The sequence below is a fragment of the Arthrobotrys flagrans genome, assembly GCF_004000055.1.
Source record: "Arthrobotrys flagrans strain CBS H-5679 chromosome Unknown unitig_8, whole genome shotgun sequence".
NCBI classification, from domain to species: domain Eukaryota; kingdom Fungi; phylum Ascomycota; class Orbiliomycetes; order Orbiliales; family Orbiliaceae; genus Arthrobotrys; species Arthrobotrys flagrans.
In genome coordinates, this window is record NW_027137553.1 from 4845294 (window position 1) to 4870079 (window position 24786).

A 24786-nucleotide genomic window follows, 5' to 3' on the forward strand; every position below is an offset into this window, starting at 1 on the left:
ATGGGCTCATGACAACCCAAAGAACTTAGTATTGAGCCGCTGGTAGCATTGGCGTCCAATCTGCAACAATTTCGAGATTTAGGACCGCCAAAGCCGTTGATTTCGTCTATGGCTACAAGATTCGAAATTTTGAAAGTCGCGATGAAGAACAAATATTCACAAAAAAAAAGAAAAAGAAGAAGCTCTAACCGAAATCAATCGACAAGCAGACGTATCTACAGAAAACAACAATTCAAATAAAAAATTATCCTACTTAGGCCACCAGTGACTATTTGTTACGAAACTGCAGCAAACACAATTTCGACGCAGTAATATAGAAATTGTGTAAGGGCAAAAAAAATGAATTGAAGCTCTAACTTATGCAGGCCAAAGACGTGCGCATATACATAAAAGTCGCAGTTTGTGCATTAATTACCATGGCCATACCAATAATATAACGATTGTGTAAAAACCAATAAAACAGATGCCTCAAACAATGATTAATGGAAAGTCGTCTTGACCTGTCCGTAGCATTTATCCTTGAAATACAGCTGGAACTTGATTTCCGCTGACTCGAAAGCCATCTCGATTGTAAATTCTGCAGATAAGCAGGCCTGCCCGTTAATGTTGACGGGATCAAATTCGCTTTCCGGCACCATGCTCAGGTCGGCCATGAGGAAACATAGATCGTGGACACCTTTAAATGCCATAAGTTAGAACGAATATTTATGTGGGGAGAAATTGTAAAGTGTTAACTTACTCTTATCCCGATAACTGTAAGGCGCAGTATCAAGATCCGAAGCAACAAGTGTCGCTCCACGGCGTAACTTCTCGCCCTTTTGGAATGTTGTACCGCATTTCAACTTAAACCTTGTATTTGAGTCTGTGTCCGCGCCTTTTTCAACAATCCACGAAACTTGGTTTCTCGCCATCTTCATTCCTGTGTCCGTTGAGTAGAAGGCGTCTTCCTCGTGGTGGATTGTAGGATCGAATACAGTGTTGATTCTGGTACCATAGTTTCTTCGGCATCTTCTATTTGTGACTAAGCTACCTTCGAGGCCTCGGAGAACAGCACCTCTGCTGACTGCGGACCAACTGTGTAATTGTTAGAATATGTACTTTTGTCAACTAATGTCTAGGGGTACATACGCATCATCTGGATTGATAATTTCGATCTGTCCAGCTTTGCCAAACTTATGTCCTGATAATCGGTTCAGAAGATAGTCTGACTCGCCAAACCCGCCGACGAGGAAAACATACTGTCATAAGAGCTATGGTCAGTATTCGCTAGAATTTTTCTTCGAGGATTGAAAAAATAATACCTTCGGTATCGAGCCGGTATCACAGATCGCATCGATCTGGCCTTGAATGAGTTCAATGATTTGGTCCATGATAGGGTCGAAGCACTCTTTCAAATCGTCACTTTAAAAATAGTTGAATCAGCCAATGTATCAAGGTTTATTGGGTGAATAAGGATAAACCTACTGTGTCAATTCAAATTGTCCTTCGATAATACCAGCAGCCGGGTCATTCGCGAATCCATGCATCGGTAGGTAACTGGCGGAACCAGGTAGATACGAGGAACCAAACGATCTCTTCACACCTTCAAATTCGGATACCATCTTGTTCAATACCATTCCGTTCTGCTTTTGGCACAGTGTCTGGAATCTTTCATCGCCAATTTTTTTCCGTACCAACTTTAGGAGGTTACGGTCGACAAATGTTGATCCGCATTTGGCACCGGAACCAACTGCCACCTCGGACAGCCCCAACGAAGGTTGCAGCTGTCCAACTCGGTAGGAGATTAAATCGACAGTTCCACCACCTGCATCGCACAATACAAAAGTATCACCAACATTTAACATGTTTGGATCATTTCTTCGTGTGTTATCTCTTTGATAGAGTTCGGAAATAGCATACACTGCTGCCGCCTCTGGTTCGCTGAGAAGGAACAGTCTGTCCTTCTCACGCTGACCGATGCCGGCTCGAGATGCAGCTTCCTTTGTCAATACTTGTGCTTTTTCCGACCACACCGCGGGTACCGTCATAACCCAGTCGATTGCCGTCCGATTAATAAAGTTTTCTCCTTGTGATCTTCTCAAATTCGACATGATGACATCGTAGACGGCCGTTAGATAATCTGCCACCACATCCACAGGACTCTTATTTAAGGGATTATGTCTCATCCCTTCCGCCATTGGAAACTCATCTTCTGCCGGTTCTGGCGCCTCAGCAAAAGGATCTTGAAGGTCGACATATTCTTCCGAATTTTCTTCCTGATTCTCGTAGAAGTTGTCCTCGTCGAGATCTAGCTTCGCCCAGGCTAGTCTAGGCAGACCCGGTGGAATCAAATATCCCCAGCGGTAGGTTCCATCGGCACCGTAGGCAATGTCACTAGGGCATTTGACTTCATCGCGACGTTCTTTACCAGGCCAACGTCGGATGACTTTAATGTTGTCGATGGATTTTTGGGATGTATCGCCGTGAGCCGTTCCTATTGCAGGCCAGGTTAGCATGTTATGTTTCAAGTTCGGTTTTCTCCTAGCTACTTACCACTGTATGTTGTTCCGTAATCAAGCCCAACGACGATACGATGCTCTTGTAGGACACTTTCGGTAGCCATTGTGAAGTTTGTATTGCCTCAGAAAGTAAGTAACTTGTCAGAATTCCGGTAGGTGGTATAGTTCTGACTTCGAAGCTTCTCGAGCGGTTCTATAGATATATCGATTTCTGTACAATAGTAAAGTACAAAAGCGGATTATGCAAGAACCGGTTAACCCCACTCTTGAGCAAGTAGGTAATTGTGATCAAAAGAAAATTAGAAGATAAACTTGCTGCAAGAGCAATCTATATGAGCAATCAAAACTAGAACCGACAAGCTCACAAGCTTGATAAACAATTCTAATCAAGTTTGCGCAAAAAAAGGAATCCCGAAAACGGCTTAAAGAAGCTAAGTTCTTAATCCGGGATTCAAGAATCGCTTCATAAGAAATCCCAAAATCCTTTAGGCACGACTGCAGCCTTGTAACCTTGCCGCTGCGTGACCTGTAGCCGTATAGCGCCAACCAATGTACCGATATTCCGGTGGGCGCATAACAAGGCGTCGACATTTCGACTCACATTTCGACTTATCCCGTGTCTAGAACTTGAACGATTTGAAATACGGTTTGATCCATGCCGATACGACGCATCCAGATAGCTCCGAGCCTAACATGAGCATCGACTGTCAATGGCTGCTAGCTCAGGCAGCTCGAGCATATTAACATCCATGGAAGCCTGTGTTGGGCTGCCAATCCTTCGGTTAAACCTTCCCCGTTATCGATAACAGGGGTAACCCTTGTAAACAACGCAAGTTCAACGACAGCCTCGTTTCTGACAAAGACGGCATGGCATGTTGCTTCAGATCCTTCGAACTTCATGGGCCACAATGCAAAGTTCCGAAGACCTAGATGGAGCGGCTGAAGGTTAGGTGACGAATCTTTGGAAGCGGGGTAGTTTTAGCTCATCGGGCAATTGCATGTTTCAGACCGCATGCATGAAAGGATATTGAATGCTGGCTTGAGCTTTTGGTATTTGTGGGCCATGGCGGCCTGCATATGTACATGTACACTACATGTAGGCGACCATTGTGGGGAGCTTTTAATTCCGATATTATTTTGATATCAGGCAGATATATTTACAGTTTTAGAAGCAAGGCTTCGATATTTGGGAGTCCTTGAGTGTTCAGCCTGGAAAACCACTCTGGAAAAACATTTTTGATTGGAGAAATAGCAGTGCGATACTGAGAGCCGCCTTGACAAGGAAGCAGCTTTAATATCTCGATCGATTCAGGGTATTCGCGGAATTCCTCTCAATCTCCCTAGAGTCTTCGAACGACTTTGATAATTTCTAAACTGCAGATTTCCTATAATCGTTCGCAAAACGCATTCATTAAATTTCTCTGTCTTCTCGTCAAAATCATCTTCACTATTTTATTCACCCTTTCGCTCGTATACCTCACAATAATGCCGCCGAGCTGGGGAGGTTTATTTAATTCGAAAAAGGACAATGGGAGCGACGGCTCAACCTCGCCGACGCTGGGTTCAAAGAGAGAGAAACGAAAGGAAAAGGTAAGTTATAACACATACAATCTTTTCTAATTTCATAGGCAATTGGCAAAACTAAGATTCAATTGGAATTTAGCAATCGGCCTCAGGCTACGGAATGGGACACCTTCGAGACCATACAAGCGGTGAAGATCCACGGATGTATCAACTCCGTGGGGCAGATCCAAGATCAAAGTAAGTAACCAAACCGAAAACCAGCCCATATATTGGCGCAAAAATTAATGACATGAAAATACAGTGGTCGGATCATAGATATGCGCGGAATGGGCTTCGGCTCCCGTGAAGAACCAGAATTCATTCGCTCCCGCCTCATGAACCAATTACAGTCATCCCTCAACACCGCGGTCGCCGATAGTATCCGTAAAGCCTGCACACATTGGGATTATGAAGTTCTCCATCTTGAAAATAATTATCAAAACATCCTCGAAGAACACAATGGTCTCAAGACTGAGAACAAAAACCTTGCAAACAGGGTAAAAGCTCTGGAGGCGGAAGTCAATGCCAATGTTGCTCTGTTAAGAGAATTCCAATCTGGTCACCTTAAAACTACGGGTAGCAGAAAGCTGCCGCCTTCGAGTAGTGCGATTTCCACTGAATTTGAAAGTTTGGAACGTAGGATCAAAGACACTGTCTTCGCGCGGTTGGCACGATTGAATATTAAAGATCCCTATATCGCGGCTCTTTTGCAACATCGGCCTTTCACGGAGGCCGTGAAAGCTATTATGGTCGATGAGAAAGAGGCACAAGACGCTGAAAATGTGCCCCTCAATCTTTTGGAAGTTGTAGAAGAAGCTGAGAAGAAGGGTTTGTTGATGTGGATTATTCAAGGAGTCATTCACGACGTCTTGCACAAGAAGATTATGAAGATTCATATGCCTGGGCTCAACACCAATGAATTACAAGTAGTGGAAAAGATTTTCAACGTCATTGCCTTGAGTAAGTACCCATACCCTAAGAATCTAGGAAAAGCAAGCTAACAATTTTACAGGCGAAGATGGTCAGGGAATCAAATCTGCACAAGAATGGAGGGCAGACACCTACAAACACCTCGCATACTGGGCAGAAAACGCCGACAAACTCGGCAAGTACATCGAAGCTTCGCCAGAGATCGGTGAGATAGGCCAAGTCTTCGGCGACCTCATTGAAAGCACAGAAGAGGACATAACCAGAATCCTTGAGCCGCTCTGTGACGAAAGTACAGAAGGCGAGAACTTTTCTCGTCTTATCGTCGACATCGTGGATCGAGCGTTCCAATTCAGCATCCTCATCGGATCTCAGGTTGCGAGATACGAATTACACCGGAATGTTGATAATACGGACGACTTCAAGGCTGTACCGGATCATCTCGATGAAAGCGCAAGTGCTGCCAATAGCTCGAATGTATCGCTATTCTATGCTGTCCCAGCGTTAGTCAAAACCTCGAGCGAGGATGGTGAGGCCTATGATCCGTCGGAGCTACTAGTCCCTGGGAAGATATATGTCCTCTTCGGATACGGAGACCCGATCGAAGAAGAGCAAATGCAAGCACCGCCGGACGTTCCAGAGAAAATTCCAATCCAAATGGCCTCCCCAGTCAACGGTGGAGATCTGGAGAACCAGGACGTCGACGCCATAACCAATGTTGAAACGTCTCAGGGGACTGTAGCTGGTGCGCCAGAGGAGGTATTGAAGAGCCCCCTCTCCCCATACTTTTGAAAGATATTTCTGACGGAATCTTAAAACCATGATATACAGACCGCAGTCGAACCGAAGGGTATTGTCACGGATCCAAGTACGAAGCCATCAGGTGCAGACACTCTGCCGAATGAATCCAATCCAAGTATGACGGAATTTTCTGAGATTATCCTTAAACAGGGGCTGATCGTAACATCGACTTTCAAAGACATGACAGAGTCGACCGACCAAACGCCGAAGAACGAGCCCAACGGCGCCACCGCCACGACGACCTCCAACAGCAGCGAGAACGATACATCCAAGGAGACCCTCGATACGCCGAACCGCCAGTTGGCTCCGGAAGTCGAAGGGCACCCGCACCGAGAAACATCCACGAAGACGGACCAAGTGATAATAGGCCAAAAGAACCTAGAGCTCCAACCTCAAGCTACCCAGAAGACCCTAGACGAACTCTTGGAGACCTCGCTCAGCGGCAAGCACCCGCTATCGTCCGAAAAGAAGTTCCAGAATCTCGAAGCCCACCCGACAGAAATTCCAGCCTCCCCAAGCCTGCCAAAGCCCCCGTCGATCCCAGAGCAGCCCGTCCCCCTCCCAGTACAGGAGGCCCCGGCAGCCATCCCAGAACTTCAATGTCCGGTTCCGGCCCCAGCGGAAACCGAAGCCGTCCCACCTCCAGTGCGAACCCAAATACAAACACAGGATTCAACAACTCCAGCATCGCATACAGCGTCGGCAGCAGCCGAGGTGCCGGTGGAGGAGACCCCCCATCCCCAAGTACCAGTAGAAACTCAGCGGGAGCCCTTACCCGAACATTCGACGTCGTCAATATCTCGGAACCAAGAACTCGCTTCGCAGAACGAGCCAGAGCAGCTCAACCCTCAGCTTACGAACAGCAACAGCGAGATCTCACTAGTGCAGTCCACGCCGCGCACGTTGCCACCCGAACCAATCGAATTGAACAGCAACTCCGACAGCAAGACCCCAATATTGGATACGATCCAAGAGGGAAAGGGAGTCGGCGTTGAAACAGTCGGATAGTTTATATTGAGGGAGAGGTTTTGTTCGAATAGTTTGTTTTATCGAGAGGCAATTGAGTGTTTGATTTGACGCTTCTTGAGCCGTGCGGACTTGCAGTTGTTGTAATTTTCGTTTTGTACCGGACGTACTCGCGTTGCAATTGATCGGACGACGTTGGAATAGTTCATTAACAAGGATCTCAAATCCGAATAATGGGTTGGCGTCAAGAAATACTGTATTTGGTAGTCAGGATCGCATAAATCATAATCAAGGAAACAAGCAGCCCATGAAAAGAATTTCTAGGCGAAAGCAATTGGCACACGTCACAACAGTCAACCCATTGGGCGGCACGAAAAATGCGGCAGGCTGGCATCCCCGCTCGTGCATATATTACCCAATTATCCATGAGGATCAATACCTTGCAAACTATCCCTCAAACCCCCCCCTTGTTGATCAAATATAAGCTTACATATAAGAGCCGAATTCCCGCCTGATGGTGTTTCTTGCTGTCGATCGTTCTATTTAAAACGTGGCCAAGAGGTTCCTGACATCGGCATGTGAGTGCGAACAGGTGTGGCGCCCGGGGATGTGGAAATTGATCACGCACAGACTCAACGACGATGCACAAAGCCTTTGAGGTGAAAACGCATCTATATGAGTCCGAATTTGTCGAGGACAACAAGTAGATACTTGATGTGATTTCGACGCTCAGTGCCAACTACGATTAAGCTTGCCTTCGAGTGTGATATAATTTTTGCGGAATGGGAGCTGTTTGTTGCTACCTGTTTACGTGGAGTGGACTTCACCAGTTCTAAAAGGAATTTGTCGACTTGGTAATTTTCGCATCAGATTCGTAAGATGACGGCTAACGGTGGAAAATAACGGTGGGTGCCGCAAGCCGATGCGAAAAGAAACTCGAATTCGATCAACCCGAGTTCATAAAGTTTTTCATCATTGAGAAGGGATCGAGTCTTTCCCCAACCGTGGCGAATTTCGTTGCCATCAATTGAAGCATCGGACTCCAAGCTTCCAACCAACTTGATCCAAATCCACTCCGAGAATGCGACGCCGCATCTCCACAATTCTAGTGACGAAAACCTTCAACGACGCGATCCATGGGGATAGCTTGCCAAGTTCGCGACTCTTGTATGCCAAGCAACTACCTGGTCAAGACCATCCCCTACATGTCGGGAGGCGTGAGGCAGTGCGAAAGATCTACTTCATACCGGCTCATCATTTTCCACGTCCAGCATCCTTGGAAGCCTGGAGTGCATTAGTTCGAGATTTTGTTGGCTAGGAGAAGCTCTCCTGGAATTAGCGTTGGGGATGAGAAATAAAAGGGAAAATGCATCCGCAAGCTAGCACGGCTAAAAGCTATTTCCTATTTCTTTCTCTGAATTTTCCTATGAGCTTGCTGCCATCTTTTCTTCATTTTCCTTGCTTTCAGACTTGAAAGTTACGGTGGAGGGTTATTTTGTTCAAGACGTTCATTTCGACTGGTGGTTAGCGTAGCCGTATTATATACGCAGACGGAGCAACATTGTATGGAAAATAGACATGGCGGGGCCCGAAGATTCTTCTCCAAGCAGACTGGAAGTCGCAGGACGACGCTATTCACAAGATATTCTACTGGATTCAGACAGCGATCTGGATACGCAACTCACAGAAAAACTTTCTACCAGCCTCCTTTCAGGGAACGGTACGTCACAGTGGGCCGAGGTTACATATAACGAAGTCCGCAATCGCATCAGAGTTCCTTACTTTTCAAATCCTACAAGGTTAATAAAGAGTGCTCTCTACCTCCTGGTCCCGAGTTACTTAGCATCGCATACGAACCTGGAGTTTAAGAGGTATAAACCGGGGTCGACGGAATGGTTGGATGGGTTAAGAGGGATTGCGGCGTTCTTCGTATTCGTGTATCACCATGTGGTCGCTTATACGGGTGAAGAACATGATTATGCATGGGATCCGAAAAGACATCCGAATTTGATTCATTTACCGATTTTACGATTATTCTATTCCGGGACGCCGATGGTTAAGATCTTCTTCGTGATCTCGGGTTTCGCGTTGACGTACAAACCCGTCAGATTGATGAGGAAGTCCGGTTCGCAAGGAACGTTGATGAAGACGCTTGCTAGTTCGATTTTTAGACGGTATCAAAGGTTATTCTTGCCGTGTGCCGCGGTGTTCTTTATGATACATTGTTGGAGGGCTTGGGGCGCTTTCGATTGGTTTGAGGTCAGACATTTGAAGGATCCGAAGATTTTGCCGGGGGATATTGAGAAGTATCCTGCGAAGTCCCCGGATGGGTTTTTTGGACAGATGGGAGTTATGGCTGCGGAGTTTTGGTTATTCGCGATTGGGAGTCCGGTTTTGCATGCGAAGTATGATTTTGATACTGACGTGAGTTGAATGCTACCCTTAACGATATGGAAAAGTTGAAGCTGACCGGTATCGGTAGAAACATATGTGGACCATTCCCACCGAATATGTCCAATCGATGGCTCTCTTCCTCCTGGTCGCCATGGTTGCTCATCTCCGCCGTGGTTTCCGCGTCTACTTTGTCATCCCGGCTTGCTACCTTTTCTGGATTTACTACAAAAAATACGACTACCCCCTCTTCGTCTGCGGATACTTTTGTGCAGAAATTCACGCCGCAATGGATACACAATCCCTCCTTCCGACCTCCAACGGAGACTCCACCCAAAAATACGCCCGTTCATTCAGAAAAACCGCCAAGACGATATTCTTCTCATTCATGTTCTTCATCGGACTATGGCTATTGTCATTCCCTACCTGCGATGGCGATAAAACGTGGGGATATGTGACTCTATGCCAGATAATGAACCCGAACGGATATTTCATCAAACGTGTTGCGTACCATTCTTTCGGAGCTTGTATTCTTGTTTGGTCGCTTCTATATTTACCGCGTATTCAGGCGTACCTTACGCTTCCATTGTTTCAGTATCTCGGAAGGATATCGTTTAGTTTGTATCTTATGCATGGGATGGTTATTAGAACGTTGGGGCATAGGTTGGTACTTGAAGGCTGGAGTCATTATGAGCCGGACGCGTATGGGAGGAGGATGGTTATCATTGTTATGGTGTTTTTGTTTGCGGTTTTGCCGGTGGTGATGTGGATGAGTGATGTCTTTTGGAGATTGGTGGAAGCGCCTTGTACGAATTTTGTGAGGTGGTCGGAACAGTTGGTGGTGACGAAGGAGGAAGGGGTGAAGGAGCAGAGTGGGCAGATTAAGGCGGCATAAATCGATTCGTACATTCGGGGTAGGGTACAGTGGATGGAGTTATTCTTCTTTGTTATATACATAATATTCGTTAGCTCTGGTGTTACTCCGTAAAGAGCGTACCACCTCTCAACCGAAAGTAGAGATCCTATATATATATTTTCCTACCTGCTCCTGCGACAAATCGAATTGCGTTTCTGGGAGGCAATTAACAAGACTTCGTTCCTCTTGAATTCTATAGATCCGGTATCCTCGAGACAATGTATTAATATTAATTCTTTTACTACTGATTAATTTCTTCAGGGATGCTTGGAGTCTTCCATATATTAGGTCTGTGGGACAAAGTGTTCGAACCCATCACCTTGAAAATTTTGATTTAATTAGTATTTGTATTTGAACCGGATAAGAAGATTTTGTGCAAGGGACTCGTTGGCAATACTACGTCTGTAGTAGCGTAGCAGGAACCCCTTGCTAACTGAGACCGAAAAACAAATTTGGAGATGAAGGTTTTATTAGTATGTTCGACTAAACTAAGAGCGAATGGACTAATTGTCCATCCTTGAAACTTACATCCACCCCAAACATAGACCGTGTCCCACAAGGTACCGCCAGGGTATTTTATGTAAATATGTAGTGTACGACCCATATGTTCTGGATATCTCGGGAAGCTGCGTTGTGCGCGTAGAATGCAACAAAAGATGACGGGTTGTCGTGAAATTGCTCTTCGAAGATGCAATGCACGTGAAAGAAACCGCAGCAGCTCAGCTCCAACAGCACCGAACACCAAACAACGTCTGATATTGCTCTGGAAGGGTACGATGGCATCGAATGCCCCCAAATTACATCTACACCGCCGGTACGTCTGTATACAGGTCCTGGCCGTGGTATTTGGTTTCAGGAAGTGACATCTCAGCTGACCAGCCTGTGCGTAGACCAAACCTTTTTGACGGCGGCTAGCTCCGGTCCCTGTCTGAAAGAACGTTCCTGGTCATCCGCCAAATGTCCGACGACCGATTCTGTGCGAGCAAACAAGCCCTGTGATCCCGGCGCTGGCACTTTCTGCTGCCCTCAGCCTCCTTCTTTCCTCCTATTTGACCGACTCTTCACTACTCTTCAAGCCTCACGATATTCGACTTCGTTCTTTCATCCACTCGCTTCTCCGGTGTAATCGATCGGTATCTGTCTGTTGCCGCTGTGGAACTGTACCTGCTTTGTAAGGCCAGGCTTCGTTAAATTCCCCCCCCAAAACACTGGATTGCAAACCTCTCATTGGACCACTCTTCGTGACCACAACCTTCCCCGGCCATCGCGATCGAATTGTCTTCCATGAACTTGCGATAACACCGATTTTCTACCACGTAACGAACTACCGGTGATAGGAGAACATCCTCACCATACTAGGACGACCGTCTGCCGCTCTTCCCAACAGATAATCCCGTCAGGGTCGACTCGCAAACACAAATATGGCATCCCCTTCACGGAGCATCCCCCAACGGCCACGCCGAGAATCCGGTGCATCCTCTTCAGCGAACGGTACACCTTCAAGCTTTGCTCGATATGCTTCCACTCAACGCCTCGGCAGTCCTGTCCGCGGAAGTAACCTAAACATCGTTCAAATGGGTGGTGCACCTCCGCAAAACGGTGACGGTACTCCGATGAGCTATCTTTCACAAGCCCTCAACGGTCCTGGTGCCGTTACTCCACCGCGATTAGGCACCCCTTCCCGGCTTGCTGCTGAAACTCCACCACGAAGCTATACCGGTTCGCCGCCTGTCGTATCTTCACATCCGGCTAGCGTCTCCGAATCCGTCGATAACCGAAACGGTCTCGGAAACCCAGAAGTTGTACGCCGACATCTCGTTCGTGAGGCCGTTTACGATGGTGACCTTGGTCCTCCTCGTGGAACTCTCGGTGGAGCCGGTTTGGACGACGATAGCAATACTGACGAGGAGTTCTCGTCATTACAACTCCAGGGTGGCGATATCACGCGTCAAATATACCAGTGGGACGCGCAGCAGCGTGACCAAGCTCGAAAACTGCGTTCGAAGAGCTTTGTGCTCCCGCGGCCGGATCCACCAGATGATGCGACTGATATTTCTAATATTAAGGTCCCAGGGGGCTTTAGGAGGAATTTCATCAGGAGAGCAGTAGGAACGAGTCCTAGGCCGGACGGAAGAGTAGGGGCTAGCCAACCGGAGCTACTGACATCGAATTTCATCGAGTTTTTGAGCATCTACGGTCATTTTGCTGGTGAAGAGTTGGAAGAAGAAGAATACGACTCAGGGGCATTACTACAAGATGACGAGGAAGGAGCGCCGCCAGATGAGAGAACAGGCCTGCTACCGAGAGATAGGGCAGCGAAGAAGCCGACAAAGAGTGAAATCGCTCAAGGGAAGGGCAGCGTGAAGAGCGCGGTTCTATTGCTCTTGAAGAGCTTTGTTGGAACCGGGGTCCTCTTTTTGCCAAAGGCGTACGTATAACCTTTCTCGATAGCGTGACGCTTGGACCGGCCGCTGACAGCGAAATAGATTCAAGAACGGTGGTATGCTATTTTGCATTTTGCTGCTTCTTGCAGTCGCAGGGATCTCCTACTGGTGCTTCGTCCTCTTGGTTAGGGCGAGGATGCAGGTAAATGGCAGTTTCGGAGACATCGGCGGGGTGCTGTACGGAAAATACATGCGTATAGCCATCTTGACCTCCATTGTCATATCTCAGATCGGATTTGCTAGCGCCTACATCGGTGAGTTTCACGACTTCAACTTTATCTTCAAAATGCACGACTAACCAATAGGAAATTTAGTCTTTGTATCGGAAAATCTGCAAGCTTTTATTCGTAAGTTGACCTCTTCGCCGAAATAAGTTACCTATCGCTAATCAACGCCGCAGTCGCCGTCTCCGATTGCAAGACCAAGATTGAAATTCAGTGGCTCATATTGATGCAAATGATCGTTTTCTTGCCGTTTTCCATGATCCGCGATATCTCCAAACTCGGTGGGACTGCCCTTGTTGCTGATGCCTTTATCCTTCTCGGTCTCATCTACCTCTATTACTACGACCTGTTCGAAATTGCAAGCAAAGGCGTTGCAGATATCGTTCATTTTAACCCGCAAGATTGGACCCTCTTCATTGGAACAGCAATTTTTACTTTCGAGGGTATCGGCTTGATTATCCCGATTCAAGAATCGATGAAAAAGCCCGAGAAATTTCCAAAGGTTCTTGGAGGTGTTATGATCATCATCACTGCTATCTTCGTCAGTGCTGGTGCATTAGGATACGCCGCCTGGGGTAGCAAGACCAAAACTGTCGTCCTGCTGAACTTGCCGCAAGATGACAAGTTTGTCAATGGGCAAGTCAACACCGTGGTTCTCAATAGCGTGAATCTTCTAACTGGAGTATGATATAGTGTTCAATTCCTCTATTCCCTCGCTATCCTTCTTTCCACGCCTCTCCAGCTTTTCCCTGCCATCCGTATCATGGAAAATGGCCTCTTTTCGAAATCTGGAAAGTATAGCAACAAGGTCAAGTGGGAGAAGAATATTTTCCGATTTTTCACCGTCATCGTGACTGCACTTATCGCTTGGGGAGGTGCCGACGATTTGGATAAATTCGTTGCCTTGATCGGAAGCTTTGCGTGTATCCCACTTGTTTACATGTACCCGGTAAGTTATCCGATGAGCATCAATATATGACGAGATTCAAAGCTGACTACGATATACGTAACAGCCCATGTTGCATTACAAAGCAGTCGCCAAGACCACCATCTCGAAAGTCGGAGACATTCTTTTGGGGATATTCGGCTTCGGCGTGATGATTTATACAACCCAGCAAACCGTTAGGAGCTGGTATGGCGGGTCTGGTAAGCCTCCTGGTGAGGGGTTCTGTACCCCAACATAGGGTAGGATCCTCGTTTTCCAAAGGGTAGAGAAGTCCGAAAGAATATGAGAAGTTTTGTAAAGGTTGTACCACACGGTATAGATGAAGATATAAGCGGCACCAGATGCCCCAGAAAAGGTATTACCGCATAGATGCAGGATTATTTGGCGAAGGAATGTTGATAATTGATGTTTTGGTTTGCTTTTTGTTTTTGTTTTTTCTTTATCGATATTTTAACGCATGCATGGGCTTTTTTTATCTTGATATCTTCCCGATATTACATTCATTATCTTTCTTATCATCAATTTGGTTGAATCATAGCATCTTTTGGGTTTTTCTTGAATTTTAAGGGTGGGTGATACCGCTTTTACTTGTTAGACGGCGGGAAGAGAGGGGCTGTCGGAAGAGGGAGGGATGGCTTTGAGCATAGCGTGTGTACCTAGATTTTTTCACAGGCCGATGCCGCGACAGGTTAGTCTAGATGTATAGATAGAATTGAGTGTGTTCTGCTCTGAAGAGTACTTAATATACCGTGCTATATTTCGTAGAACTAATCCCCTTCCGATTTCCCAATACCATATCATCCTTAATTGGCTACCCAAAGCAAGCCTTTGCTACTCAAGATAAAGGTTCAGCCAGTCAACCGAACTCAAGATCCAAGGTTTCCTGTTGGCGCCAGCCCTAACTGCATGCCAAAATCCGGATTCTCTGTATCCACCCACTCGATCGCATTATTAACGTTCTGTGCCCATTTATAAATACCCTGTCCGAAGGTATAAAATTTCCTCCTAAGACTCCAGGACAACATGAATCTGCGTAAAAATTCATGATCTTTATCCAATGCCCCCAGAATGGTGTGGTAGTAGTGAACTCCTCTCTTGACCGCGTATAACTTGTATCAATGCTATCCCGGCCTCTATCGCTGATGAAGGTGTCCGGGGTAACTGCGATATCATGCAGGTCGGTTTCGAATGTTAGGATGTCTTCGGGGGCGAAAGAAAACCGCAGGGTTTCCCCTTCGGGTGTTTTAACTTTGCCGATGTTTATGATGTGGGCCATCAAGGGCGCCATTTCGTCGATTTTGATACCGCCTTGTCTGGATGTTATGATGTAGACTACCATCTCTTCGATCGCTTCCCGCGCTCTCATTATTTTTTTTTTCTTTGGTCTAGGACCCGAAAACCCATAAAATTGAGGCGTAATATCAACATCCCAGAATACGATATCCCCTAGATCATCCATATGATTCTGTGCAATAACAACCCCATCTTCAAAAATTCCGGTGCGGTTTATAGACATTGTCATAACACTTTACTCGTCGAATCCGTAATTTGATAATTTCTCTTCGTTACTCCACGAGGTTGCGTCTTTTAGGTCGGCTACTAGGGCTTTTATTTTATTGTAGATTTGGCCGATTGCCCTGATAGAGGCATTGATTTATATCCATTTGGGTTGATGCGGCCGGGGAGGGCGAGGGGTCTGGTGGTTGTTACACATCTGACTAAGGTGATGTTTGTGGGGTTTGTTATTTTGAGATAAGTTCAAGTACAGTAAGATGTGATATTTGATTCAATGAGACACTCTGTGGAAGTAGTGAGCTAGAGAAGGGGGGCTAAACACTTCATTCTCACGATATTTGTCGCGATTCTTGACAAATTTGATACCTCCGACTGCCAAAGACTTTCCCACTTCTGAGAGTAAAGTCTGGCTACCATTAATTTCATTATTATTTCTTGATCCATGCCTCGTAAGCAACTAAGCGTGGGGCACATGTGTAGGGTGTGAACTATTAGCTCAAACGCTGTATTTTAGCTCATCGTGACGACCCAATTGCAGAAGCAGCAGATGTGTTGTAAATGTGGTAATTATTGGATCACGTGATGTTTGTATCACGTGATAACACTTCTTGATTCGGAATTTTGAGCTACGAAGAAGTTGACCAAACTTCTTCGAAACCTCACATGAGATAACCACCGCCGCTACGCTTTCGAGACCGAGCGATTCCGATCCAATGGCCAGCACGGCAAGCTCATCGTACGTCGCTCTAGCCAAGACGCTACATCCGCGGCTCCTTCGATTCTTCAGAAGATGGCCACCCGGCACGGCTGATACACCGAAACTCAACCCATTCACGAGCACCGTCAACCCGGCTACTGGAAAATGGCAGGATCCAATCTTCTCGCTCAGACGTCAGGCCGATATTTGCAAACTGGCGCGAAAGTTCGGAGTAGAGCAGCTATTACCGCCAACACCTAAGAGCTCAATGAGCCGAGAGAAGAGAGCGTTGGAGGTGAAGAAGGTGACGGCGAAGAAGGTCAAGGGTCAAATCTGGGAGAGAACGTTGATGGAGAAGTATGTGCTGTTAAATCCGTTGGGAAGGCTTTTTGGGGTTGAGATGCTAAATTGTGTGTGCAGAGTCAACAAGCGGAAGAAGGCGATGTTGGACATGCCGGCCTTGATCAAGGAATGGAAGCTGGTACGTATTCCTTCTCTCGGTTGTCGATGATATTTTTGCTAATTGTTCCATAGAAAGGACATGGTCGTGGATGGAAGGATTGGCCGAAATAAACTGCATCCGACGGCTATGAATTGTATATACATCACGCGGAAATTTGTACGATATATTACGACGACAATCATACAAAATATCAGGTCTATCCACCAGAGGAAGCTGAACATTTTGACTTGGGCATAAAATTGGTATTCTGTTAAAACTCTCCCTAATAAGGGCGAGTATCAGGAGCGAAAAGGGTTACCCAAAAATGCTTACCCGAATAGTACAATAATAATTTTTAATACTCGACGGAAGCTTGATTCCTTCATCAACCATTCTGAAAAGTCCGCTAAAACTCGTTCTAGAGTATAGGACCACATGAATACCCGAGGGTCCGTTACAAGCTGCTACACAAGGTCGATGTGTTCCTTCGCCGCTTGTTCCAAATACCCAACCATTTCCCGAGGCGCTGATCAATTGAATCAAACGTTCTTATAATCGCTTCAAATACGACCGTGATATCTTCTTTAGTTTGGGTGTTGTATATAATGACCGGGTTGCCTGAGAAATCCCTATTCAGAGAGTTGACGTTATACAGCCAATAAAACAGTCCTTCGGGATCTCTCAATGAGACTCGTCCAGACACCTATTTGTATAAATTGATAACGGCGACGAATATCTCTATCTTGAATAATGGTCCGGTTCTCCTATCCCAACTATCCGTCTTTAAGTCAACCTTGGTATTAATTATTTGGTCCGCTAAGGCTTCGAAGTCGCGGAAAGCTGACTTGTCCTTACGTTCTATCTTTCCAAAAAGTTCCTTCTCCCAAAGGGTATTTCGAAGACTGGATTTAGACTTCGCTGGGTAGGGTTCTTGGGACGGAACATGAGCATGTTGCATCGGTATCGCATAGTCTCCTACCAATTCGGATGCCAAACTCTGCCCAGTCAGTAGTTTAACAGACTCTCCCTCCGTTACGAATTCATTTGCCTCGGTATCTAGAATATCCACTTCATCCGCCCCTTCCTCTGCCCTCCGAAGCTCTCTCATCCCATAAATTATTTCAATGGTCAAAGTCGCTAGATCCTTTGGCCGGCGGCTCGCAGTCCCTTCATCGACTTTTTAATAGAAGTATGAAGAGGATGTGTAATTTCGATGTTTTTGAAAAGATCCATAAGATTCCCCCGAGGACTGTTTTTAAAATCCAGCCAACATCATTGTTAATGGGCTGAGGGGAATCCAACCACTTTATCCATTTTTTGAGCGAGACTACGCCTTTGTAGCCGTTTCGTTCGGTGTATATAGATTAACGACCTTGGTTGGTTTCGGTAGTATTGGAGCCGACACCTAGACTCACACTTCAGGGAGAAATACACCAACCCCCCCAAGAAACGACTGTTGGCCATCTATATATATAAAGTGTATAACTTCATGATAGTCTAATGTTGCCATATTTATTGCCCGGATATAATCTTCATTTACCCGTTTGAAATTATTCAGAAATTTAAAGTTTACATTCGTGAACTCACCATGCGTCTCCAGGGGAAATTCTCTAGAATGTTCTCGCTCATGCTCGAAGGTGAACGCCTTAAATTGGAAGCTTTCTGTTAAAGATTAACTCCATAATACCCCAAATACTAAAATATCGGAACTATCGATCGTACTGCGAGGGTAGACGAAAAGATATTAACCCTGATTCCTCGCCCTGAGAAGATCTAGCAAGATGAACTACAACCAATGATTCAGTACCTCACCACCGGGCGCTCAGCCCCTCCTATCGTTTTTGTGTAAGTTTCCTTAGTCTGTGCCCTTTAAATTATTGGAATTTTGTAGGGATATCTCAGTCGAAGAAGTGGAATAACTAACATGGTGATCGAACGTCGTGTAGAAATGCAGCATTAGGGTATATGAGCATCGAGAACTTTGAAGCATGGGTACATGACAACGAGGCAGCATTCGTAACCATCGGAAAAGACCTAAGATAGTTAATCTCCCTTGTTGAGGTAGACCGACTATTATATTTAGGCGCATCACCCGACGCAGATGTCTCGAGATCTCTGGATGCGACATTCGGAAACGTGAGGAGTGTATTTGAGACGCTTCAGATTCTAGCTAAGGTGAGCTACATAGCCAAAACGTTAACAACGGATCCTATGTTATGAAATACCGATCTCGATCAAGAACAGAACGCTGACCTTTGTTTTTCTCCCCAAAAAATGCACGGAGAAATATCTGCGACTTTGAAAAATCCGCAGGCCAATAGAGATAATTTCTTCTCCTAGGAACCGACAAACCTCGACGGCGTGATATTCTAATTTAATATCAACCTTCCTCCGGACGTTTGGAAGAATAGAATAAACGATGAACCTTTTACACAAATAACTCCTATCGAAGCCACTAAACAGCTTGCTCAACAGCTAGGGAACAGTAAACTCGATTTAGCCGATCCAATGGCGGTGGCAATGTGGGTTCTGGATGCACATGATATTGTTAATCAGCAAGGATCAACTGTTGCGGTCATTTCATACAATACTACTTCGTTACAGAAATTACGACAAGCTTTTAAAACTGCACACGATGGGTATAAGGCTATTGCGGAGGCAATTAACAAGTTTTACAATGATGCCACAAAACGGTATCAAGATCCGTTGAATCAGGAGCCATTGTTCTCGATTGAGACTCCGCTTAGGAAAATCCAGAATTTCATGTTTGCTTATCAAGGTGTATTTTATGACTGGCCTGTCAAGGTTCCGGCTATGAAGTCATTTTAGCACTTAGCCACACTGTTGTACGGGGTCTGATTATATATTTAACGGAACGAAAATTTGAGTTGCTGTGTAAAGTCTCCTAGCCACGCTAATATTAATGGAATACTTTGCTACTTAATTACTTATTGGATAGCCTATTGTATCAAACTAACTCTTAGCCTTCTGGGGCAGCATGGACCGTATCAAGTCTTTATGATATGGCTTGAGGTTTGAGATCTTTTTGGTGAAACTTGCCGGCACACCGCTGCAAGTTTTTACGTATACTTTATGGCAATTCAGACTAAACTGGCTAACGTAGATAGAACTTCATAGCCACTTAACTATCTTATTTGCAGTGCTTAAATTTGGTAGGAAATGCAACACTGCTACGCGACAGCTGCAGACGCGCGCCACTCTAAAAGGTCGCTCTATATTAGAATAAGGAAGATAAGACCTAGATATTGTCACCCGTTGAAACTATAAATGAGCCAAGTTTGCCAATTGCACCGATAATCCTGCTTTCAAAAACTGATTGTTTCATAGACCAGCGACGCATGCAGCGTATAAATTAATTCAATCAGCCTTTTCTATTACATGCATCGTTTGCCCCGCAATTGGATGCAACTTTCGCAACTGCCAGTAAGAAACTCAGGGCTAGAGTGGACATACTGCTCTAGATTGCATTAAAAGAATTAACCTGCATCGTAGATAGTATATTTAGCCGTGCATACTCGTGTCGATCAACACGATGAAACCTTTTTTATTTGCCTTTTGTTTGGATATCATCTCACATTTGCGAGTTATAACGTTGTTAAATCGTTGTCCAATCAAACATATATGTATTCCAAATCCAGTTATTTTCCATCCGCTTTGAGTACCTTGCAATCTCGTGACTATGAGCATCGGCTGCCAAACGATCTTGCTAGTTACTCAGTACTTGCCGGCTTTGTTATGCGATTTGGCTTGAAATCATGAAACGATATCACATTGATTTGATCAGAGTCTGTAAACTTCATAGGAAACCAGGTGCAGGTATCTAGCAGAAGATATTCAAAGGAGTTTAATTAAAATATATGCACGAGTATGCAGATGCATGTTAGAAGATGTAAGGTCAAAAAACACTACGGACAAAATTGCAAAAGTTTCGGTATGGCTAGCACAAATACATGCCTGTAAATCGATGCAATAAAATAACGACCGTGCCAGCAATATGCCTTAAAATGCCTGCAGTCAATGATTTGAACTTCAGGTTACATTTGAGCTGTAACATACCGCAAAACATTCATTGGTGCAAATTCGAACGAAGAAGGCTCAAAAGTTTCATGGACGTAGACGCAAAAGCGGGCGATATGCACGCTGCTACTCAGCAACCACTCAACGCTATCAAAGTTTTGCCATGGCCAATGAAATCAGGCCACCAAATTTTGGCCAAAGAATTGAGCCTTCTTTTCGAAAAAGAGGAGTATTGATGGCGAACATGCATTCTATATGTTGATGCGGAAGGTGAAGTTGGTTCCTTATGTCTCTATAACTACCACCATATTTCTCTCGGGTATCCAAAAATAATAATTGAGTTGGTTCGGAGCATACCATTAAGCTTTCCGATTTAATCATTTCCCGAAAATACAGGAGCTACTGGACGTATTTTCTTTCTTTTCTTTTTTGGGAGTCATTCCATCAAAAAATTGGCCGCTATAGCGCTATGGAACAAATATTGCACAGTGGCCCGAGAGGTGATGTCAACATCAATGACAGCCTTGAGAACAATCTGAGATTGAAATGGGAGACTAGCCTCGAAGCTGCTGTGGAACTTATTCATATCTTTGGAGAATGTACATTGCTTACGACCGACCCGAATGTTATTGCAATGCAATTGAACGACAGAAACCGAAGCTTTTCGGCTATACTTTAAGCGTCTACCCGATGTAATTTTGGTGCTGTTATCGCTGACTTTGCTTGACTGGAAATAGGTACAGCAGCTTAATCATTAACTTGGATGGAATCTCAACTCAAGGCCAGGAAGCCTTTTCACAAGCACAATTCGATGCGCGCATGATTTCTGCAAGATCATACCGAATTGGAAAGAAAGATGGTTTGGTACGTATTTTTATTAGTAGAACTCACTCAAGCACTAGTACTATATTGATATACCAAAATAGATCGACAAAATGGCCGCTGGGTTGAATGAAGACGCAAGCCCGAAGGCAAAAAGGAGGGCCCAGTTAGCATTCGAGAAGTTTGACGCTCACGTGCGAGAGTCGAGAGAATCTGGGGCAAAACTTGAGCAAAAGTTTGAAGAGTGGGAACAGAGTGCGGAGCAAGAAGTGCAAAATGCGAAATTGAAAGAAGACTCATTGAAAGACAAAGAAAAGGAGATCCAGCAAAGCATTCTTCAGGCGGAATCCGCTCGCAAAAAGGCTAAAGAAGAGCTCGGTGACATAGAAAAAGTGCCTAGTAGCTTAGCAGCTGGCTTTGTCGGGCTAACCATAGGCTTAAGTGTAACTGCTGGTAAGTGCTCTCAGACGTGAGTCCGATTCAACCTATATGGGGACGTGCAAAGACACAATAAAAGCTCACTCGGCCTGCTAGCAGCCATGGGAGTTGCAGAAATTAGCGCTATTGGATTACTAAACGGCGGGGCTGGGCTCCTGGCAGCAGCCCCAGCTGCAGCCATGACCTATTTGGCACGTTATCGTCAAAGCAAGGATATACGTACTCGGGTTTTTGATCGCACTCAAGAAAATGTGAACCAGCTCGCCCGTGAACTTGAAGACTGCAGGGAGAGTGTGAGAAAGGCAAACGAGAGTCTTCGTTCTGCAAAAACATCTGCCGAAAATTGGGTAAGTCCTGGATTGACCCCAATAAGCTTTGCAATACTAAGTGTGTCTGCAGTGCTAGCTAATTCGTTATCACTAAAATGCTAGAAAGACATTAATGAAGCTGCTGGAACCATCGCTAGCCAAATCTCCCGGCTTAATAATCATGTTAAAGCCACAATGGGGTATTTTGCCGAACTTCACACGGAACTTAAGCTCTTCTCCGATGTATACGAATCCGGCTCTAGAGTAACCGCCGAAAATCCAGAGGGCGAGAATGATGGGTTGGAGGACTTGGATTTCGATGATGTAGAAATAGAAATGAAATGCCACGCGCACATATTACATGCCTTATCGTCGGCATATGCGCACATCTACGGAGCATACATTCAAGAGGGTTTCAGATTGGTTGCCTCATTTCGCTACCGCGAAGATGACGAAAAAGACCTTTCTGGAGAGGAGCTAAGAAATAGGAGACAGGGAAAGCTGAAAGTCTACCTAAGAGAAGCCAAAGCGGGAATAAAAGATAAAGTCTATCAAGTCAGTGTAAACAGTGCATTTCCTTACTGTATAAGGTTCTGGGATGAAGTAGTCCTCACTAAAAAATTTCATGATTTTATAGGAAAAACTAAAGTTATTCCGTGAGGCTCAGGTACTCTTCCCTGGGCTCACGGATGCCTCAGAATTAAAACCCAAGCGGATCACGGATTATGAGTCGAATGCTTCGGTCTAAGAAGGCTTAGGTTGGTTGTGGGGTCTCGTAGTTGCAGGATTGAGAGCTTTGAATCACTTCGTCTAAAACTTCGAATATTCGATAGCTATCTGACATTTACTAGCATATATATTCGAGAATATTCAAAATTTACAGAAATTCCTCTACATTTTTATGCTTGTTTTACGGATTCATTATCATGTATTTCGAGCTTCAGGCCTGTTCCTTTCTCAAATTTACCTAGAATACAATCAAAGAACGGTAGTCTTCGCCTGTCTATGCGCAATGTATACAGAGAGAAAGCTAAAATTAATTATGGCTTCGCCGGTGTATATAACCATTGTATACTGGTCCTTGATACTATACGCCGTGCGACACCTAGATTTACCATCATAACACGATAATATATATTATTATTATTAAACAGATATGTATTATAGTAGGACAGCAAGGAAGAAGATAACAGGTGTACAAGCAAATATGCAACAGACATGCCTATAAATAGGAGAGAAAGAGTTCCCAAGAAGCGCTAGGATATACTCTAGTCTTGTGTCTAATTTGACGCCCTGAATGTCGACGTTTAGATTGATAGCAGTTGTCGGTGTCAATATTTCATATGGAGTCAACCTCAGCTTCCCACACAAAACCTTCGTCCTTTTTTTTTTCATTTTTTTTTTCATTGCGAGATACTTCGCGTAACCTAACAGGGCGGCTAGTAGCTCACGAGACTTGTGCCCAGTATCGTGTATTGAAGTTAGTGTTGCAGTTTGTGCGTTATCTTAATACTGTCGATCTAGACTGTTCCTGCGGCGATACCCGGACTGGGGATAGCAAATGATGCCTGAAGTATATATGAAGTTTAAGTGCTAGTGAGATTACTTTGCAGTGTTTCGATTGCCAAATCATTCTGCTGGGCATTGAGGCTTTAAGCTAGCTAAAGGGAAAGCCGATCATACTTAGATACTACATATGATATATACTATATGTCGAATTAGGAATTTATAAATTACGTCAACCCTCCTAACCTTGATACTACTTGCTAACCCTCGACATCCCTATATGAAGCTATCAGAAGCCGCACGGTATATCAATTCGGTTGATACTTTCATCTCGACTTTGAATATATACGTCCTACGTCCGGTCTATCAGTCTTCGACAAACGGATAATAATGTCTGCTACGGACTCAAGCAGCTCCGCGAATGCGGAAAACAATGCAAACTTCGACCACGCCGGTAGCTCCGCCAGAACCTTGGAGGCCATTCCATCGAGAACTCCGTCCGTATCAGAGGCAGACGTCGAAGTGAATACAGTAGGAGAGGCTGCAGCTAACCTATCTATCTTAGAAGCGTAGGTGCAATTAATAGGCCTAGTATTTACAATATTGTTCTTAAATCAAGAACATATTTTGGGATCTCAAGTTAAATGCCTTGGAATTATTATTTTAGGGGGTGCGAAGGGATCGAACACGAACGTATCAGTATCCAAGTCGTTACAAAGTGGGAATCAGATTTCGTTCTCTATGCGCACTCGAACGAACGAACGGTTGATTATGCGGTCACGCGTGACGTACTTCGGGTCACTTCTCCTGTCCTTCGGCAACTCATCGAGCAAAACTCTGAGCAATATCCGACCCATTCCGACGAAAATGGTGGTTGCTGTGACATCTGTGGCCGGAGGAAGGGCCACAGCACCCTGCATTTGGAAGAAGACGACCTTGAGGCTTTCCTCAGCTTGCTCGAAATTGTTCATTCTAGGGCTAGTCATCATCTTCTCGATCCTGATTTTGATCTGGTTACAAGGATTGCTGTGGCCTGTGAGAAATATGGGTGGCAAAAGGCGATTCTCCCTTGGAAGCAGATCTGGATTAAAAAATATCTGAAACACATACTGGAACCAGGTTATGAGGATTGGCTCCGTGTCGCAAAAATATTCGAAATTGAGGAGAAAACTACAGGGCTCGTAGACCTTCTATGCGAGGAGTGTAGCTGCCTGGTGAGGGATGCCGAATCAGGTAGGAATTTTGTTAAGAGAAAGGGGAAGCCAGTGTTTACGGACCTCTGGCCGCAAGAAATTCTCGGTGAGTATTTTCAAAGAGATATTTCTTATAAATGATTGATAGAAA

General features: G+C 45.1%; 9 protein-coding genes across 10 annotated transcripts; 7 read left to right on the top strand and 2 right to left on the bottom strand.

Annotated features, from left to right (window-relative positions):
- Nucleotides 1–479: 479 nt before the first annotated feature.
- Nucleotides 480–2602, bottom strand: DFL_007890 (uncharacterized protein; the record flags this gene model as incomplete). The annotated part of the gene is made up of 6 exons (XM_067637540.1): nt 480–676; nt 740–1074; nt 1129–1238; nt 1302–1401; nt 1465–2473; nt 2533–2602. 6 exons carry the CDS (start codon nt 2600–2602, stop codon nt 480–482), a joined length of 1821 nt encoding a protein of 606 aa, XP_067489047.1.
- A 1381-nt stretch (nt 2603–3983) lies between these two features.
- Nucleotides 3984–6797, top strand: DFL_007891 (uncharacterized protein; the record flags this gene model as incomplete). The annotated part of the gene is made up of 6 exons (XM_067637541.1): nt 3984–4088; nt 4162–4259; nt 4324–5021; nt 5074–5747; nt 5820–5904; nt 5968–6797. 6 exons carry the CDS (start codon nt 3984–3986, stop codon nt 6795–6797), a joined length of 2490 nt encoding a protein of 829 aa, XP_067489048.1.
- Nucleotides 6798–8333: 1536 nt separating this feature from the next.
- On the top strand, nt 8334–10041 carry DFL_007892 (uncharacterized protein; the record flags this gene model as incomplete). Its single annotated transcript, XM_067637542.1, has 2 exons — nt 8334–9179; nt 9238–10041. The coding sequence occupies 2 exons, from the start codon at nt 8334–8336 to the stop codon at nt 10039–10041; spliced, it is 1650 nt and encodes a 549-aa protein (XP_067489049.1).
- A 1442-nt stretch (nt 10042–11483) lies between these two features.
- On the top strand, nt 11484–13914 carry DFL_007893 (uncharacterized protein; the record flags this gene model as incomplete). The annotated part of the gene is made up of 6 exons (XM_067637543.1): nt 11484–12490; nt 12549–12760; nt 12821–12853; nt 12907–13366; nt 13424–13679; nt 13744–13914. 6 exons carry the CDS (start codon nt 11484–11486, stop codon nt 13912–13914), a joined length of 2139 nt encoding a protein of 712 aa, XP_067489050.1.
- A 1990-nt stretch (nt 13915–15904) lies between these two features.
- On the top strand, nt 15905–16461 carry DFL_007894 (mitochondrial 54S ribosomal protein mL59; the record flags this gene model as incomplete). Its single annotated transcript, XM_067637544.1, has 3 exons — nt 15905–16245; nt 16309–16369; nt 16423–16461. 3 exons carry the CDS (start codon nt 15905–15907, stop codon nt 16459–16461), a joined length of 441 nt encoding a protein of 146 aa, XP_067489051.1.
- Nucleotides 16462–17033: 572 nt separating this feature from the next.
- On the bottom strand, nt 17034–17438 carry DFL_007895 (uncharacterized protein; the record flags this gene model as incomplete). The annotated part of the gene is made up of 1 exon (XM_067637545.1): nt 17034–17438. The coding sequence occupies one exon, from the start codon at nt 17436–17438 to the stop codon at nt 17034–17036; it is 405 nt and encodes a 134-aa protein (XP_067489052.1).
- A 1400-nt stretch (nt 17439–18838) lies between these two features.
- Nucleotides 18839–19159, top strand: DFL_007896 (uncharacterized protein; the record flags this gene model as incomplete). The annotated part of the gene is made up of 1 exon (XM_067637546.1): nt 18839–19159. The coding sequence occupies one exon, from the start codon at nt 18839–18841 to the stop codon at nt 19157–19159; it is 321 nt and encodes a 106-aa protein (XP_067489053.1).
- A 2028-nt stretch (nt 19160–21187) lies between these two features.
- On the top strand, nt 21188–22684 carry DFL_007897 (uncharacterized protein; the record flags this gene model as incomplete). 2 transcript variants are annotated; one of them, XM_067637548.1, is made up of 5 exons in its annotated part: nt 21188–21232; nt 21295–21643; nt 21725–21975; nt 22060–22491; nt 22574–22684. In XM_067637548.1, 5 exons carry the CDS (start codon nt 21188–21190, stop codon nt 22682–22684), a joined length of 1188 nt encoding a protein of 395 aa, XP_067489055.1. The 2 variants fall into 2 exon arrangements, with proteins under 2 accessions (XP_067489055.1, XP_067489054.1); XM_067637547.1 differs by having other exon boundaries at nt 21728–21975.
- A 1148-nt stretch (nt 22685–23832) lies between these two features.
- DFL_007898 (uncharacterized protein) lies at nt 23833–24776 on the top strand (the record flags this gene model as incomplete). Its single annotated transcript, XM_067637549.1, has 2 exons — nt 23833–24011; nt 24110–24776. 2 exons carry the CDS (start codon nt 23833–23835, stop codon nt 24774–24776), a joined length of 846 nt encoding a protein of 281 aa, XP_067489056.1.
- Nucleotides 24777–24786: the final 10 nt, after the last annotated feature.